Raw genomic sequence first — 18,230 nt, forward strand, 5'->3', positions numbered from 1 at the left:
ATGATTCTTTACCAATCATAGACTCCACTATAGCCGCCCATGCCGCCGTTGATGTGCCGACAAGTTACACGATGCGTCGTTCTCAAAGAGGTAGGCAGCCTCCACCAATTCTCATGCCGGTCGCTGCTCTCTTTTCTTCAAAGTAGCGGCTTATCAGTCTAGAATTATTCTTTATTATAATTTATGAAGGGGGACGTATCTAAACTACTCCCCCAAGTAGCAACTTTACCGCTCTTAAAGATAATTTCGTCAAAATAAATAAAAAATAACTGCACTGGAAATCTTGAAATTTATCATGAAAGTATAATTAAATCATAAAATTTTAAAAAATGGAATCAACTCTTACAATTTATCAAATTCTAAAACTTTTAAAAAGTACAAACATGTCTCAAAATTTGTCAAATTGGTCCAATCAAATTCTTCAGATTATTGTATATTTTAAAAATTTTAGGATCCAATTGCACTTGCTTGACAAGTTATAGGACTTGAACGTACTTGTTGAAAGTTCTAGTACTCGATTGTAATTTCTGACAAATTTTACAACTCGATTGTACTTTTAAAAAAATTTAGGATTCATTTGTACTGTCGTAATAAATTTTAAGATTTCCAATGCACTTATCTTGTTAATTTATTATGCAGGATTCAACGCATCCAAGTTGCGAATATTCCTTATGATTTGACTTCTCAAATAAGCAAGAGTTTCTTTACTCATTTAACCCATTCGATTGGATTTCACAAAGGCTTTACCCATTTAATAAAAGGGCGTCTTTCCTTAATTAAATTGCAAGTCAGCTATTGAAGCTTTGTCTGCCAAAACTCTAGTGTCTATATTGGGAAGGTGAGGTTCCTCTATGATATAAAGGTCAACCCCAAGCAGACTCTTCCTTCATCGAAGTTTTCAAGTATTGTTTGACATGAAAGCCATGAAGATACTAGTCTTTTTCTTGCTCTGCTGCCTCTCTTCAAAGTCCGTTTTGTCGAGCCCTGGGCGCTATGAAGCAATCTTCAACTTCGGCAACTCTCTGAGTGACACCGGAAACTTCCTACTTTCTGGGGCACTTGCATTTCCAGGCATAAAAAATCTTCCTTACGGTGAGACATTCTTCCACCACCCAACCGGTCGATGCTCAAACGGACGGCTCATGATTGATTTCATAGGTATTGTATACTCTCTTTCTAATATCTTGTCTACATTTTTGATCACTTGTATGAAGTCATTTATCATAAATGTATTTTGGTCCCTCCTAAATAAATGAAGGTTTTACCAGAAAAAACAATTTGACTCACAACTCAAATAGCACATCATTACAATGCTATCTCATATGAAAACAGCACATGATCACACTTCCAAAGATCATCTGACTTATGTAATCTAGACGACTTTGCATGTCCAATATATAATCCTATTTAAAATGAGATTAGGTTTTCTAGCAGGAATTTTTATTTTTGATCCTACTAATAGAGTGTTTTTAATCTCCCGATGAATGTAAAAATATGAGGATGCAGCTGAAGTATTTGGGCTGCCGTTTCTTCCACCATATCTCGCAGTAGCCAAAGGTCCACCTGTTCGTACTGGAGTGAACTTCGCAGTTGTTGGTGCCACAGCACTCGACCCGTCTTTCTTCTATGCTCAGAAGATTGGGCCACTCTTGTGGACCAATGACTCATTGAGTGTTCAGCTTGGCTGGTTCAAGAATTTGAAGAAGTCTCTCTGCACCACCAAACAAGGTAAAATTTCTACCTTCTATTGTCAAAAAAGAGGCTAAAGGAATTACTGATTCCGTAGTTTCAATGATCGATTTTAATTTTTTATTATTTTTTCCACTTCACCATTTTAGGTGGTGGTCAACTTTAGCAAATCTAAACATATTATGATTTCACGAACCAATACAAACAAAAAGACTATAGTTAAAGGACATACTCCGAAGTTAAAAATGTATACACACTGATTGAGAAAATATTGGGTATCTCTTATGTGCTAACGTGACAATTAAGAAGACCCCTAAGAGGGCAACACATGCCGCGTGTGGGGGCCCAAATTGTCAGGCCATTGAACTCTCCTCTCCTCTTTCTCTCTCCTCTTTGCACGCAATTCTCTCTCTTCTGCCTCCCACCTCCCCTTCACGCTCTTCCTCCTCTCTCTTCTCTCTCCTCTCTTCTCTCTCTCACGCTTTGTCTCACCCGACTCTCTCTCTCTCCTTTGGTATGACTTTTATGGAAATATGTGCTATAATTTATCAAATTGAACATAAAAAATTCTCTATGGTGAGAGAGATAGGCGACATTGACTTTTATAAAGTATGTGCTTAGTAGAACCTTTACGCAACACGTGTTACAACTTTTATTGTTTATTTTTTGGGTGTGCAGATTGTGATGACTACTTCAAGAAGTCTCTATTTTTGGTGGGGGAGATGGGTGGCAATGACTACATCTTTCCCTTTATTTTTGGTCTAAGTGTTAAACAGCTACGTGCTTGGGTACCACAAGTCGTTGGAGCAATCGCCCGTGCCATCCGTGTATGTTCCACAAACTTACTTTAGCACGAACTTAACGTTAAAATCTAGTTATAAAATCAAGGGTCCTCTCTGAGTCATTACGTTTTATTTAGGAGCACATATTGGTGAGACGTTTCTCTTAGGCATGAGCTGATAATGACAAAGAAATGCCTCAATCACTACACTGTTTGGAGAAACTTCTTATTTCAATAGCTGTACCAAATGTAAACCCTAAAACTAATAATCAAAGTTGCAGTTGAAATGTCACAAAGAAGCATTGACAATAACTTAAATGGTGACTAGTATTCGTAGCACATGTTAACAGAGAGAAAGAGAGAGACCATCAGAGACGTATCATCATCATCATCATCATCATCATCATCATCATCATCATCATTATCATTATTATTATCATTATCATTATCATTATTATTATGATGATGATGATCATCATCATCATTTCACACTATTGTCAAGTTTCCATTTTTTCTTCTTATATTCCTTAAATCATTATAACCATGACAGATACTGATAGAAGAAGGAGCCGTGGATATGGTGGTCCCAGGACAGTTTCCAGTAGGCTGCTCCGCCGTGTTTCTAACTTTGCTTCATAGCCCTAATAAATCGGCATATGACCCAAGTGGGTGTCTCAAGGCTTATAATGCTTTCTTCGAGTACCACGATAACTACCTCAAGCAAGAATTGCAAAAATTGAGAGAGGAATACCCTCATGCAAGAATTATGTATGCTGATTATTATGGTGCCTCCATACCTCTTTATCGCACTCCAAAACACTATGGTGAGCCTTCTTTTCACCTATCTTTTCTTTTTCCTCACAAATTCCATTGACAGTGCATATTTTTTGCTTGAACTAATGCTCTTCTAATAAACCGTTGATGTATGACTTTTATTTTTTACGTGTCACATCCATCACTATTTCTATGAGTAATTATAGATTTATTTTCAAATGACAATCAAGGACCATATCTATAAAGATGACTTTCTATTTAATATAAAAGAACATGCACCGTCTTTACATCAAAGGAACGCCAACTTATTTGTTTTTCCCCACATTTTCTCCCTTACCTTTAGAGTCTTAATCACAAAAAGCAATTAAGGATGGAATGACAACGTGGATGGACCAATACAATGAAGCCAAATCTTAAAGCATTATTTGGTAATGGAATGTGGCTCCAACTGAATTGACGCAATATACATCGAACTGTTTCCTATATTAAAGATTTGCATCTTGGAACCTAGGGTTTGACATGCTTAGGCCCGAAATGGCCAGACCAACCCTAACTACTTTTCAAAATAAAATAAAATAAAATTAGGAATAACATATGAAGATTTATAATAAACTCATAAATAAAATTTACAATAAAAACATAACTAAAATCAAATGACCGAGAATAGATATGCCAATATGAGTTGAATTGGATAAAGTTGCTGCAAACATATAGAAAAAAGATTTTTGAGGCCAAAAATATAATGACTAATCCATTTTAACTTGAAAACAATGAAAAGTCATATTGGATTGAACCTTACTCTGCTTGAGCCGGTTTAGTTCAATTTGGGCATTTCTTGTATTATCGGGTCATCCTGGAGATCGGTCATGAGAATCGCAGGCCCGGTTTATTGGTGATGCGGATGCGGGGCAAGCGAATGTATTTTAATTTCATGAAAGGAAGAACCCTAGTGCTTCGTTGATTTCATGAAATACACCAGATGACAGCACCCCTTTCAAATGTTAGTGAGTTAGAATTAAAATTCAAAAAGAGAATTCACCAAACATTTTCGAAATAAGGAGAAAAGGTAGGAAAATGGTTTTTAGCATAATCAAGTCCCATTTATACTTGAATTTCCAGTTCATAGAAGTAAAATGTGTTCATCCCGGAACTGATTAATTGCGGTTGATATAAGTTTGGCAGGAGTCCGCACTAGGAAACTGTACTATTTCTTCAATGAGTAGTTCGCAGCTCTTAATAAATTGAACGGCACGCTTAAAAATATTTAATAAAAAACCTATTTTGCGGTTGATATAAGTTTAGAGGAGTCCACACTAGGCAACTGTACTATTTCTTTAATGAGTAGTTCATGCCTATCAAGTAATCTGTTAGCTTTTTCTTGATAGTTCATCTCAAGAAAGGCCATGACAACGATCCCAATAGCAACCTACATGGTTTAGTCGAGAGAAAGAGACCAAAGATGAATCGAGGATTGGTGAATCAAGTTGAGAATTGAGGTTCAATTTGAGATGTTAATGCAGAAGGAGCTTGAATTAAAGGAGACTAGACCTAATATGGATCTCACATATGAGAGGAAGATTATTGAAATACCTATGTGGTTGTGTTAGAAAAGTCCTACATTAGAAAATTGGTGTAATGTAGTGGTTAATATATCATAGTTGATTCATAATCATAACTTATTGACTTAAGTTTTTGAGTGAAGGTGAGTCTCACTAGATATGTTGACATGTTTGAATTTGGGTTTCCTCTTGATAATCTCTCCATATGAAGGTACCGAGCTTTTGTTGCATGCTCTGAACATTTTTTAATCTTAGTCAGTGACTCTTCTTTGCTATGGTTAAAAACAATATCAAAGTCGTCATAAAACAACTACATATGATAAATGCTTATGAGTTCTTTAACTCTAAAACTGAGGAATTTTGGGCTATGGGCACTGAAAGTTCTATAACTTGTCACAAAAGTACAATTAAATCGTAAAACTTATAAAAAGTGCAATCAAGTCCCAAAACTTATTAAATTGATTTAATTAAATCCTTCTATTAACTCAATCCAATTTGACTAATGGAGAATGTTGACGTGACTTTTTTTTTTAATTGTTATCTTATACAAATCTAATTTAAATTTAATTTTAAAATAGGCCTTTTTTTTTTTTTTAAAGGGAAGGCTAAGGAGGAGGGCTGCATTGGCAAGGGCCTACAACCCTCGCCGGTAGAAGGTAGCAACCCTTGCGTGCAGCCCTATTCATTTGATTTTTTTTTTTAATTTAGCTTATTTTTAATTTAATTTAAAGAAAATTAGTATTGAAAATCAGATTTAGACCAAAGCGACATCATTTCAATCTTATATTTCATGATTTAACCACGTCATTGCCACGTAAAAGAGAAAATTATTAAAAAAAAAGTCACGTTAGTATTTTCTATTAGCCAAATTGGACGAAGTTAACAGAATGAATCAATTGAATCAATTTGATAAGTTTTAGAATTTGTTTATACTTTTTTCAAGTTTTATAATTCAATTTCACTTTTGTAAAAAATATTAGGATTTCCAATGAACATATTCTAGAAATTTTTAGCTCAAATTCATTAGCACTTATGCACCGGCACAATGCAACAAAATGGGGTTATCAAGCAAAAACATGGCCATTTGCTCAATGTTGCACCCGCATTAAATTTCTAGCCATTTGTCCGTCGAAATTTTTGGGGGCGTATGCATCATCACTGTAGCATATCTCATTAACCGGACACCAACCAGAATCCTCAATGGTAAAGTACCTTATAAAATTTTATTTTATGTAACATCTTTTCATACCTACTTGCATATTCTTATTTGTTTATGTTTTGGGCGCCCTGTCGGTTTATGTTAGCCGTAACGTCACTATTCGAGAAATTGTTTTTCCGCAACACGACAGATTCCCCTGATTTGTCCGTACCCACCCCAGACGTTAGTCTGGCAAATCAATCCACGCTTTCTTTAAAAATACGATATGTGAATAATTCGCCACCGAAGTGGCGAAGTCCTAATGACTTGGATCGAATAAGCAGATTTACTGTACCCTTATGACTCAAGATAGGATTAGATAAGGGGGAGGGTACCATTCCTCGTTGAAACTGCAAGTGAGCAATCAAAGCTTCTCCTGGCCAAATTCCCATTGGAAGGTTGCTCTCTATGAGATAACATAAGGGCTAAAGCTCAACCCTAAGCAGACTCTTCCTTCAGTGAGACTTTCCAGCATCGCTCGACATGAAAGCCATGAAGATACTAGTCTTCTTTCTCTGCTGCCTCCCTTTGAAGCCCGCTTTGTCAAGGCACAGTCGTTACCATGCGATCTTCAGCTTGGGCGACTCTCATAGTGACACCGGAAACTACCCCCGTACCGAGGCGGTCGCATTTCAAGTCATCAAAAGCCTCCCTTATGGCGAGACTTTCTTCCGAAACGCGACTGGTCGATGCTCGGACGGACGCCTCATTGTTGATTTCATAGGTATTCCATTTGATCTCTTTTATCTCCTCTACCTTTTCCAATCACTCATATAAAGTCATATACTATAAATGCATCGCCATGCATTCTCAATCATATACTATATCTGCATCGTCATCCATTCTCAATAGATTAATGTTTTACAAAAAAAACGATTTGAGTAATAACCCAATGGCACATCACTACAATGCTATCTCATATGAAAATGGTTTCGTTATTTTCGCATGAGGCAAACTATATTGAATTATTATTTCAAGAGATTTTAAAATACGAGCAAGAGCAGGTTATATGAAAATAGGAACAGCATAAGTTCCGATCAGCGTGCGTTAAAGAATGTCCACACGTCCAAAGATCATCTGACATTATGTAAACGCTTTTTTTAGACAACTTTTTATATCTAACACAATTCCTATCTGATATTCGGGGAATGAATACCCTCCAACTTTAGGTTTTCTGGAATGAAATCTCTTTTCAAAAGCTACTAATGATATAATAATAAATATCATGATGAACGTTAAATATGAAAATGCAGCTGAAGCATTTGGACTGCCATATCTTCCACCATATCTGGCAGTAGCCAAAGGTCCACATGTTCGTATTCGTAAGGGAGTGAACTTCGCAGTTGCTGGTGCCTCGGCAATCAACTCGTCTTTCTTCTCTGCTCAGAAGATTGCGTTGTGGACCAATGACTCATTGAGTGTTCAGCTTGGCTGGTTCAAGAATTTAAAGTCATCTCTCTGCACCACCGAACAAGGTATATTTCTACCTGTTATTGTTCAAGAAAAGGGGTAAAGGCATTACTGATTCCTTAATTTTTCTAATCGATCGTGACTTTTTTCCTTATATTTATATATTTTTTCCACTTCATCACTTTTGGTCTGGTCGATCCCTATTGCCGGTTCAGTTCAGCAATTCTAAACATATTTCGATCTTACCCAAACAAAAAGACTAGAGGATCTAATGGGAAAAGAAAACTAATGGACCTGATTGAATATTTTGCTCAAAATTCATGGTTTAGTGGTGCCTTTATTCAAAACAAAATAATTCGATGCACGAAACATGTATCTTTTGACATATTAGGGAAATAGTCATGCTCGTCTATTTATTAACGTATTTGTAGGGTCCATCTTATACATTAGCGATAGAGACGTAAATCAATGAATGACCAAAGGAGGGGCTGGCGATGTCTGTCTTCTACTGCTTGCAGATAAAAAATTCCTCCATCGGTCGAGCTGTGCTGTAATTTCTTATTTTGAGGTGCAGAATGTGATCTTTGTGGTGACACTGACTTTTACGAAACATATGCTTGGTATAACCTTTACGAAACGTGTATCATAAATCTTGATTTTTGGGTGCAGAATGTGACGAGTACTTCAAGAAATCACTGTTTCTGGTGGGGGAGATAGGTGAAAATGACTATAACTTTCCCGCTCTTTCTGGTCAAAGCATTAAACAGCTACGTGCTTTGGTACCACTTGTCGTTGGAGCAATCACTCGTGCCGTCAGCGTATGTCACACTAACTTACCTTGATTCTTGACATGTATTCCACACGAAAGCAATCTAAATTATGTCTATTAATGGAGCAATGAACTTAATTTGGGCTTCTCTTGCCATCACCACAAAAAGCAAACACTTCTATATAAAGACTAATGGTGATGTATTTCATTGGCAAGGGCTTAACATTAAATTCACATAATAAAATTAACAATCGCTTTGAATCATTACGTTTCATCTATAAGGGCATATTAGTGAAATGTTTCTCCTAGCCATGAGCGAAACGTTCAATTCTGGTAATGAAATGAAGGATCACTTTTTTTTTTTTTTTTTAAATGAGAAAGAAATGCCTCATCACTACACCTTAATAGTTTTTTTTTTTTTTTTTTTTTGGTGCTGGAGGAACCGGCTTGCAGCCGACAGCCGCGCCGTAAACACCCAGGTAACACTTAAGCAGGAGAACCCACCACCCCTGAGTCACACTTAATACACCTAGCGCATTCCCTGGATTTTGAACCTTTCACCTCTGGGCTGAGGATCAGCAGGGCCTTATCCAGCGGAGCCACCGCGGCCGATGGTTACACCTTAATAGTTCTACTAAATGAAAATCCTAAAATTAATAACCAAGACAAAGTTAAAATGTCACAAACAAACATTGACAATAACTAAAATGGTGACTAATAAATTTAAGATTTTGTGCCAACCAAAAGAAGGTCCAGCTTTTAACATTATACATTGATTTTGTAAAAAGAAACTAGAAAACCTATTAGAGAAGTCCGATGATCTCTATGGTGCATGAAGCACTTCCCAAAAGTGACTTACGTATACATAAAAAGTGATCTATTTAATTTGTCTCAAGATTGCTTTCTTATTTATTTATTTTTTCATGTCTTACAATTATCAAGTTTCCCTTCTTACTTTTCTTGCTCAAGTCGTCATAACCATGACAGATGCTAATAGAAGAAGGGGCTGTAGATCTGATGGTGCCGGGACAGTTGCCGGTAGGTTGCACCTCCATGTTCCTAACCGTATTTCAAAGCGCTAATGAATCAGCGTATGATAATAGAACTGGGTGTCTCAAGGCTTATGATGCCTTCTTCAAGTATCACAATAACTATCTCAAGCAAGAATTACAAAATTTGAAAAGGGGCCTTGAGAGATCTGTACTCTATTGGATGGTAGCATCGAGACTGAAGAAAAAAATGTCCTCTAATAAATCCAGTAATGCTTCGCCCGTCCCTACTGAAGAATATCGTGCGGCTTGACCGAGGCTATGACAAATGCTCTTGTAGCCATATTAATAGATATATTAATCTGCCAAAATGTTGATTAAGCACGGTTTATCTTACCAAAGGTTACATACTCCGCTTGAGCCTGATTCTATTATCGTCTCGAGAATTTTCCGTGCTTCCACCGTAAATTTCTGCTGGATCACGATATCAGGAAGCATGACAAGATGCAGCTACAGTTCGTCTAGGCATTGGCTATGGAGTTTCGTGATATTTTTTGTCGTTAGTGTTTATGACGAAATTTTGCTTTTTGGGTCTGCGTCGTGTATAATATGAACATAGAAGATGGATGTGGAGTAATTACAGACAATGTCAAAAGATGGATCCAAAATCACACATTTCATTGACTCATGACATGTATAAATACAATCAGTGGGATCTCGATCAGACAAAAAAACAGAAAAAAGAAAGGGTGGGTCCAATGGTTGGGAAGGAACTTGAGTCTTCAGATGATCCAAACGTCATAGCATAATTATCAAATTTTGGTTGCTGGAGGTGGAAATGTTGTTCCAGAAGTACTTGTTTCTGCGGACGAAGGAGCTGGGATTCTGCTGGCATGTATGGTCCATTCTGGATGGCATTCCACCTATTGTAATTCATGGATTGTATGAAAATTTTCATCCTCCATTTCTGGTAGATATAGTTGAATCCATCACATAATTGTGGTCTAGAGATTGGACTGTCGTCATAGAAGGATGCTTTTGTGACGTAAGCCATACTTGATCTTTTTGCTTTTAAAAAATAGCACTTTAGGAATTTTAGTGACATGCTCCGATACAAATTAAAATAGCTAAAACAACAATTATGACAACTCTGCGATCCCCTTTTCCTCCCAGATTTCAAGATTTTAGTCCTCACAAAGAGTTACAGTCTAGGAAGTATCAACACTTTCTGAAAATTTTTGTGTCGTATCGAACACTCCGACACGTATTCGACACTTTTCGACATTTAGTCAATAGATGTCGAAACATCCGACACTTGGTCAACTCTTATGATATTCTCCAACATGCGAGTCCAGAATTCCAACATACGAGTTCGGATACCAACTTGTGATTCCGATACGTACGGGGTCAATTTTAAAATTTCTTGATAAATGATGGATCAAAGTATAAAAATATGTAAAAAATAAAAATAAAAATATTAAAAGGGAAAGAAGAAAAACTTATTCTTCTCATCTTTTCTAACTTTCACTTCGTGACATATAATTTATCCTCCAAAATTTTTTTTCTCTTTTCTTCCGACATGCTTTGACACGCTAGTCCTAAATGTGGATTACTTTTATCTTTTTCCAAGTTTTATGGATTATTCGAGTGGAGTTGAATTTGTCGAACTAAAACAATGAATGATACTAATAAATGGTGGATTAATATTTTTAGTGTATATTCATTCTATTTTTATTATTTATTTATTTGTGAATTTAGATCAAATTAATTTGATTAAAGAATCATAAAAATTATAATCTATCATGTATATATAAAAATATACATTTAATATATAAATAGTTCCAGCATGTCGAAATTCTTTAGCTTTTGAGAAATGATGTGTAGGCGTGTCGTGTCGTGTCACGTGTAAAACTGTCGATGTCAATATTACTTAAATTACAATCCGAACACGTAGCATTGCACAAGCGAAAGCAAGAGTGCAAGTTCAGAATTTCCGGCCATCTTCAAAGTCACCTTGTGAACTATTTATGAAGGCCTTTAATCTGCACATATTTGAGGATACTCTGAAGACAAAGCAGGGTTTTTTCACTTCCATTAATAGAGCCTTTTGGTTCTGCAGTCTGCCTAGCTCTCCGAATTGCCTGTCCTCACAAATTTGGCCCAACTGCCGGTTCTGCTTTAGCCTCCTTGGCAGGGGTAAGCCGGAGGATTATTCTCTAGGGTTTTCTTGTCGTCTACGGTGCCTGGCCTCTTCCATAGCGAATGGGATTAACGTGGTGAGAATCGGCATGTTTTTCAATGTAATATTCACTTTTTCTGCGATGATGGATTTTTTCTTCTTTTTTATTTGGTCGGATCCTTAATAGGATTGTCGATGAAGATGAAGCAACTCATGCAGGAACCTTTTGCTCCGACAGCGGCACAGTGATATTCTTTACTTTTTCCAAATCACTGCAATGGTGATCCCGTGGTAGTAAGTACCGCAACATGATTCGAGACACGGATAACCTTCATATGAAATTCTCATTTATTTTGACCTATTTCCGATTTGCTTGTGTATTTAAAGGAAAATTCTAAACTTATCAAGATTGATCTGTGAAAAATTAATTTATCAAGCTATGCGTTCCATTCATCGGCGTTATGATATGCCACTCGATTAAATCAGTCAGTGTAGAAACAACCGCAACGAGCATGCGAAGATGCTCGCCTAAATTGCTTATTAGTCAGGTGAAGCTGAACAATCAACTCTACTTGTGTATCATCTCTGATTCATCGTTGTCATTAAGCACGATTGAAAATGAATCCAACGACAATTTATTTAAAGGGGATGAATACTATGTTACTTGAAAAGGAAACGATTAAAAAATCGATTGGATGGAGCGAAGTTAAGCGTTACAAAAGTCGCATCGACCGAGGAGGGGTTCCTTGAAAAAAAAATGGAGGAGAAGACAGCATGCCATCGATGTTTTCAGTTGCGTGTATATATCATGATCGGGTGACAGAGATATAGACAACGATGGGATGAGAAACATTTTCATATTTGATGTGTCAAGATTTCTCACCCAATCATAATCTACCGTATGGGGTAAGAAACACTTTTATATTTGACGTCAAACGCTACACTAACACATCAAATATATCAAATCTCACACAATTGTAATCTATAGTATGGTGGGGTATGAGGCACTTTTATATTTTGACGCCAGACGCTACACTAACACATCAAAAACGCTTTTATATGTGAAGTCAAAATGAGAAGCGTCTGGCGTCAAAATATAAAAGTGCTTCATACCCCACCATACTATAGATTAGAAATCTTGACACCTCAAATATAAAAGTGTTTCTCACCCCCTCTTAATCTATCATTTGGGGTCGAAGGTCTCGTCCCCATCATATAGGCCTTCACCTCTATAAATACCCCATTGAATATCATGCCATTTTCTTCGCCCTGTTACCTCTCTTCCTTTCCCTCTCTATCCCTCACTCTCATCACTGCGATCGACAAACTGTTGGTCTCGTTCCCACAGGTAAGACCCTTGCGTCGCTCGCATCCCTCCATTTTCTCAGACTTGGTAACTAGGTGAGTTACACCGGGTATCTTATCTGTAGTTGATGTTTGTATTAGGATCCAGAAAAATGGCGTCCCACGTTGCTGGATATCCTCACATAGGCCCCAGGAGGGAGCTAAAGTTCGCCCTGGAATCGTTCTGGGATGGAAAGAGCAGTGCGGAGGAGTTGCAAAAAGTTGCCGTTGATCTCAGGACATATATCTGGAAGCAGATGGCTGGTGCCGGCATCAAGTACGTTCCCGGGAACACCTTCTCATACTACGATCGGGTGCTTGATGCCACCATGATGCTTGGTGCTGTTCCCACCCGATATGGTTGGAATGGTGAAGAGATTGGATTCGATGTTTACTTCTCGATGGCTAGAGGGAACGCCTCCGTCCCTGCTATGGAAATGGCCAGGTGGTTTGACACCAACTAGTAAGTGACGCATCTCAGACAAGTATGAGTGAATCTTTTTTTTTTCCCCGACGTTTAACTAACCCATCCATCTCATACGTCCAGCCACTACGTGGTGCCTGAATTGGGTCCTGATTTCAACTTCTCTTACGCTTCTCACAAGGCCGTTGCTGAGTACAAGGAGGCCAATGAGGTAAACGTTGGTCTTATTATTTCCTCGTTCTTGCTATCTCAGCTGCCTGTTCGATTGGGTTATTTTAGGCTCCACCCAGAAATGAAGTGTTTTGTGTTTTAGTGTCCCGATCCGCATGCAAGCGGAACCGGAATACGAATCGGGTCGGGCTATCGGATTTTATTTTATTTTTTTGGTCGGAAGGCATCCTTTGCATTCTCTTAGACCGAGAACACGAGTACGAGAGAGATGGCGAAGAGTGGGATGAAGAGGAAGGAAAGTGGGGCGCAAAAGAAGAGAACAAAAGAAAGTAAGGAAATGCCTAACATGTGAGAAAATATGAGGTACGTCTCATTTGTCGGCGTGACAAATAAGAAGAGCCTCGAGAACACGACACGTGTCGCGTGCGAAGCCAAATTCTCAGGCTATTTCTTTTCTCTTCTGTCCTCTCTGTCTCTCTCCTCGCTGCGCCCCCTTTCTTGTGCCTCCTCTGCACTCTCTCTCTACCCTGCACGCTCTCTCAGCCCGCTCTCTCTCTTCGCCCCAGTTGAAGCTCTATGTACACCTTCCTCTCTCCCCCAAAAAGAACTCTAGCATCACCCAGCAAACAAGAAGAGACGAACAAATATAATCGTTTCTATTCCTATCTTAAACTCGATCGATTTCCCGTTTCGATTCGGATCCCTATTTTTATTTTTATTTTTGTGGGTTTCTGTGCGTTTTTCGATCCGACCCATTTTAGGCCGCTTCTGTCTTCACCGGCGCGAGGAATCGGGGCTTCTTGGAGGGTGTGGGTTCTCCACCTCGTCGTCCACGCCATCCCTTGGCTGCGGACGTCGCCGCCATCGCCACGACCCACCTCCGATCTCGATGGCAACAGCCGAAAGCCTCGGGTCTGCCCGACCATCCCCTGACTCTCCCCTCTTCCGACTTCCATCCTCTGCAACGCTCAACCCGGGGCCAACAGCGGTGGTCGACGCTCCCGCAGACCAGCTAAGGCCCCCGCTTGCCTCGCTAGACCTCGATCGTGGCTGATCCGAGGCCAAGCCCAGCCCTAAATCTCGATCTCGATCGAGCTCCCCCGCCCTCTCTCGGCGCTCGTCCTCGTCGACAAATTCTGACTCTTTTGTTGGTTGTAATTTGTTGTTTGATTTTCGTCTCCCTGGTGCCGTTGCATAATTCTAGCATTAGTTAAAGCTATATCTGTTTCCGAATTCATTTGCTAATTTCCAGCTTGGAGTAGACACTGTTCCGGTCCTTCTTGGCCCAGTCTCCTATTTGCTGCTATCCAAGCCTGCAAAGGGTGTGGAGACGACCTTTTCTCCTCTCTCCCTTCTCCGGATAATGAACTCCTCTCTCGCAGTTTTCATTTGCTCTTGTTTGAATACGTTTCCTGACCAATGATAACATCATGCAGGGAAGTCGTGTCTGAACTTAAGGCAGCTGGTGCTTCATGGATTCACTTTGATGAGCCCGCCCTTGTGTTGGATCTCGATTCTCACCAACTGCAAGCATTCACTGAAGCATACTCGGAACTAGAGTCATGTCTTTCTGGCCTGAATGCTCTCGTCCAAACCTATTTTGCTGATGTTCCTGCTGATGCATATGAAGTTCTTACCTCCTTCAAGGGTGTCATTGGATTTGGATTTGATTTGGTCCGTGGAAACAAGTCCATTGATTTAATCAAGGGCGGTTTCCCCACAGGTAAGTATCTCTTTGCTGGAGTTGTTGATGGGAGGAACATCTGGGCCAATGATCTTGCTGAAACACTCAGCACCCTCCATGCTCTCGAGAGCATCGTGGGAAAAGGTACTACTTTCTGCATATGTTTTTCAATATATTGTGATCTGCATGTTATGTATCCTTAAGTTGATATCTGAAATTCCTTATTTATCTGTAGACAAAGTCGTGGTCTCCACCTCTTGCTCTCTTTTGCACACTGCTGTTGACCTCGTTAACGAGACTGAATTGGATGAGGAAATCAAGTCATGGCTTGCATTTGCTTCTCAGAAGGTCGTTGAAGTCAATGCTTTGGCCAAGGCTTTGGCTGGACAAAAGGACGAGGTACAATCCGTTATATTTTTGTCAAAGATGATGCTGAAAAGTGGCATACTATGCCCACACTGTCATTGTTGGTATTAGGTTTAGCAGCGGTGGTGATCCATATTGTTAGTTTATTTTCTAGAATTAGTTGCTTCTACTCTATTCCAAATAGACATCGGCCAAAACCAATGCAATTACCTTGTCGTGGGTCTCTTTAATTACTGGCTGCACAGAGTTACATACATGTGGCAATGACAAAATATGAGTTAATGTAATCTAGGCCTGTTAACTGGCACCTCTAGGGTGTTTGTCAAGCATAATGTTCAATTTCCAAAGTATTGATTACTAATGTTGTGAGAGAGTATTTCAATGCTTACTGCCAATGGCTCTGTTTTCAGGCATTCTTCTCAGCTAATACTGCTGCTCAGGCATCAAGAAAGTCCTCTCCAAAAGTCACAAACGAAGCTGTCCAAAAGGCTGTATGTTGCCCTACTAAGTTACCCTTCATTTTCTATGCCTTCCTAAAATAGCAATTAGAATTATATTACTGGTGTCTTGAACTTGTGATATCCTCGTCTCTCTCAGGCTGCTGCATTGAGGGGCTCTGATCATCGCCGTGCCACAACTGTGAGTGCTAGACTTGGTGCTCAGCAAACGACGCTTACTTTGCCAGTCATACCAACAACCATCATTGGCTCCTTCCCTCAGACTGAGGAACTCAGAAAAGTGCACTCTGAGTACAAGGACAAAAAGTGAGTAAACTAGATCTTTCTTTTCTAATTAAACAATGATGGATGTGACATGGGGCCGTTATCCTTTTCGTTATGACCCTCGTTGGTCCTTTGACTGCACTTCGTTATAGGATCTCTGAGGAAGAATATGTTAAGGCCATCAAGGAGGAAATTAACAAAGTTGTCAAGCTTCAAGAGGAGCTTGACATAGATGTCTTGGTTCATGGGGTGCCTGAGGTAAGACAGTCTTTGAATCTGGCATTGTAATTAAGACAGACTATGTTGGATAAATAGGTGGCATCTTATGAACTATGTTTTCTTTCTTTAACATCTTGATCTGGATGTATCCAATACAGAGGAACGGTATGGTTGAATACTTTGCGGAGCAGTTGTCGGGTTTTGCTTTCACCGTTAACGGGTGGGTGCAATCTTATGGATCTCATTGTGTGAAACCACCCATCATCTATGGTGATGTGAGCCGCCCCAAGCCAATGACTGTCTTCTGGTCCACCACAGCCCAGAGCATGACTGCTCGCCCAATGAAGGGAATGCTTACAGGCCCTATCACCATTCTCAACTGTTCCTTTGTCCGAAATGACCAACCTAGGTATGGAAGAAAGTGACCTTCGTGTGTACATGGGATCAATGAAAGAACAAAAAATTTTATTTCTCCTTTTGGGGCTAGAATAATGGATATTTATTTCACAGGTTCAAAACTTGCTATCAAATCGCCTTGGCCATCAAGGACAAAGTTGAGGATCTTGAGAAGGCAGGGATTAATATTATTCAAATTGATGAGGCAGCTTTGAGAGAGGGTCTACCACTGAGAAAGTCTGAACAATCTTTATACTTGGATTGGGCTGTCCACTCTTTCAGAATCACTCACTGTGGCGTCAAGGATACTACCCAGGTTCCTTCATAGCTCCATTTTTTTTTTTTTTTCTTTCTTCTCTCTCTCTTTTGTGTGGGAAGATCTGTTTTCCACGTATAATGATTTCACTCGGTGCCTGTTATTGATTGGCGAGATCCACACTCACTTGTGCTACTCCCACTTCAACGACATCATCCTCTCAATCATCGACATGGATGCCGATGTCATCACAAGGGAGAACTCTGGCTCTGATGAGAAGCTCCTCTCAGTTTTCCGCAAGGGAGTCCAGTATGGTGCTGGGATTGGCCCGAGTGTCTATGACATCAACTCTCTCATGATACCTTCAGCTGAAGAGATTGCTGAGAGAACCACCAAGATGCTCACAACAAATGTATTGTGGTTTAACCTGACTTTGTACTCAAGACTCGTAAACACACTGGGGTCAAGCTTGCGCTCAAGATCTTTGTTGCTGCTACCGAGCTCCTCTGCACCCGACTTGCCGAAGCTAAAAAAGAAAAGTTTGAGTAACGTACTCGTCAGTCAATTCTTCTTGAAGGTAAGGGTGTATTCCTGTCGTATTATTGATCCAGTAAGTGAGTTTCTTTATGGAATGTGAGGAGTCGTAGTCCTGGTACTTTAAACCAGGGAACTATGACTCGTGAGTGAGGTGGTGGTTCGCTCTCGCTCCTATTTAGCTTGTTCTTCCCTTTTTCAATATCCTCTTTTGCTTGTGCTTGAAAAAAAAATCACCGCTTAACTTGATTATAAAGTTTTCATTTTCAATGCTCGATCTTAAAGTGTTATACATGCATCACAAGCTTGATGTATTGAAGTTCACAATGCTTTCTCCGTTAGATTATGGAACTAACCCTGAAACTTGTGATAAGATATATTCTAGGTTTCAGGGTATGTAGGACAAGTTCCGAACTCAAAAAAATGAGGAACATATTCCAATGGATAGGTTGCAAGCACCAAAAATGAGGAAATTATAAGAAATTTGGAACCGCTCACTCCTACCGGACTATATAAAGATATTCACTGTTATCATTTTTTTTTCCATTAATTAAAGTTAGCAAAATTGTGGATCGTCAAAGTAAGATATTTATCTCAAATCAATGATATAATAATCCACGTTATCAAGTAATAAAGGACATGTAGATGCCCTATTTTTTTTTTTCCTTTTCTAACTACTAAAATAAAAGAAAACGGACATATTGACTCATCTTTTTTTAAAATCAAACTTATTATATAAGGTTTGACTTATCGTTTGAGTAAACTA

The 18,230-nt window shown here is 39.1% G+C and overlaps 3 protein-coding genes across 3 annotated transcripts; all 3 read left to right on the forward strand.

Moving 5' to 3' along the window:
- Positions 1 to 876: 876 nt before the first annotated feature.
- Positions 877 to 4,739, forward strand: LOC104442625 (GDSL esterase/lipase At5g45910-like). The gene is made up of 5 exons (XM_018871797.2): positions 877 to 1,158; positions 1,507 to 1,728; positions 2,368 to 2,516; positions 3,021 to 3,294; positions 4,630 to 4,739. Exons 1-5 carry the CDS (start codon positions 915 to 917, stop codon positions 4,737 to 4,739), a joined length of 999 nt encoding a protein of 332 aa, XP_018727342.1. The 5' UTR covers positions 877 to 914.
- Positions 4,740 to 6,270: 1,531 nt separating this feature from the next.
- LOC104440917 (GDSL esterase/lipase At5g45910) lies at positions 6,271 to 9,482 on the forward strand. Its single transcript, XM_039305156.1, has 4 exons — positions 6,271 to 6,725; positions 7,255 to 7,476; positions 8,081 to 8,229; positions 9,168 to 9,482. Exons 1-4 carry the CDS (start codon positions 6,485 to 6,487, stop codon positions 9,480 to 9,482), a joined length of 927 nt encoding a protein of 308 aa, XP_039161090.1. The 5' UTR covers positions 6,271 to 6,484.
- A 3,323-nt stretch (positions 9,483 to 12,805) lies between these two features.
- On the forward strand, positions 12,806 to 17,720 carry LOC104425286 (5-methyltetrahydropteroyltriglutamate--homocysteine methyltransferase). The gene is given in 12 exon segments (XM_039304230.1): positions 12,806 to 13,155; positions 13,240 to 13,327; positions 14,540 to 14,673; positions 14,721 to 15,115; positions 15,207 to 15,370; positions 15,748 to 15,828; positions 15,935 to 16,101; positions 16,212 to 16,317; positions 16,437 to 16,687; positions 16,789 to 16,990; positions 17,106 to 17,352; positions 17,355 to 17,720. Coding segments are annotated over 12 exon segments (2,310 nt in total). The 3' UTR covers positions 17,480 to 17,720.
- Positions 17,721 to 18,230: the final 510 nt, after the last annotated feature.

This window comes from Eucalyptus grandis, chromosome 11 (assembly GCF_016545825.1).
Source record: "Eucalyptus grandis isolate ANBG69807.140 chromosome 11, ASM1654582v1, whole genome shotgun sequence".
NCBI classification, from domain to species: Eukaryota; Viridiplantae; Streptophyta; class Magnoliopsida; order Myrtales; family Myrtaceae; genus Eucalyptus; species Eucalyptus grandis.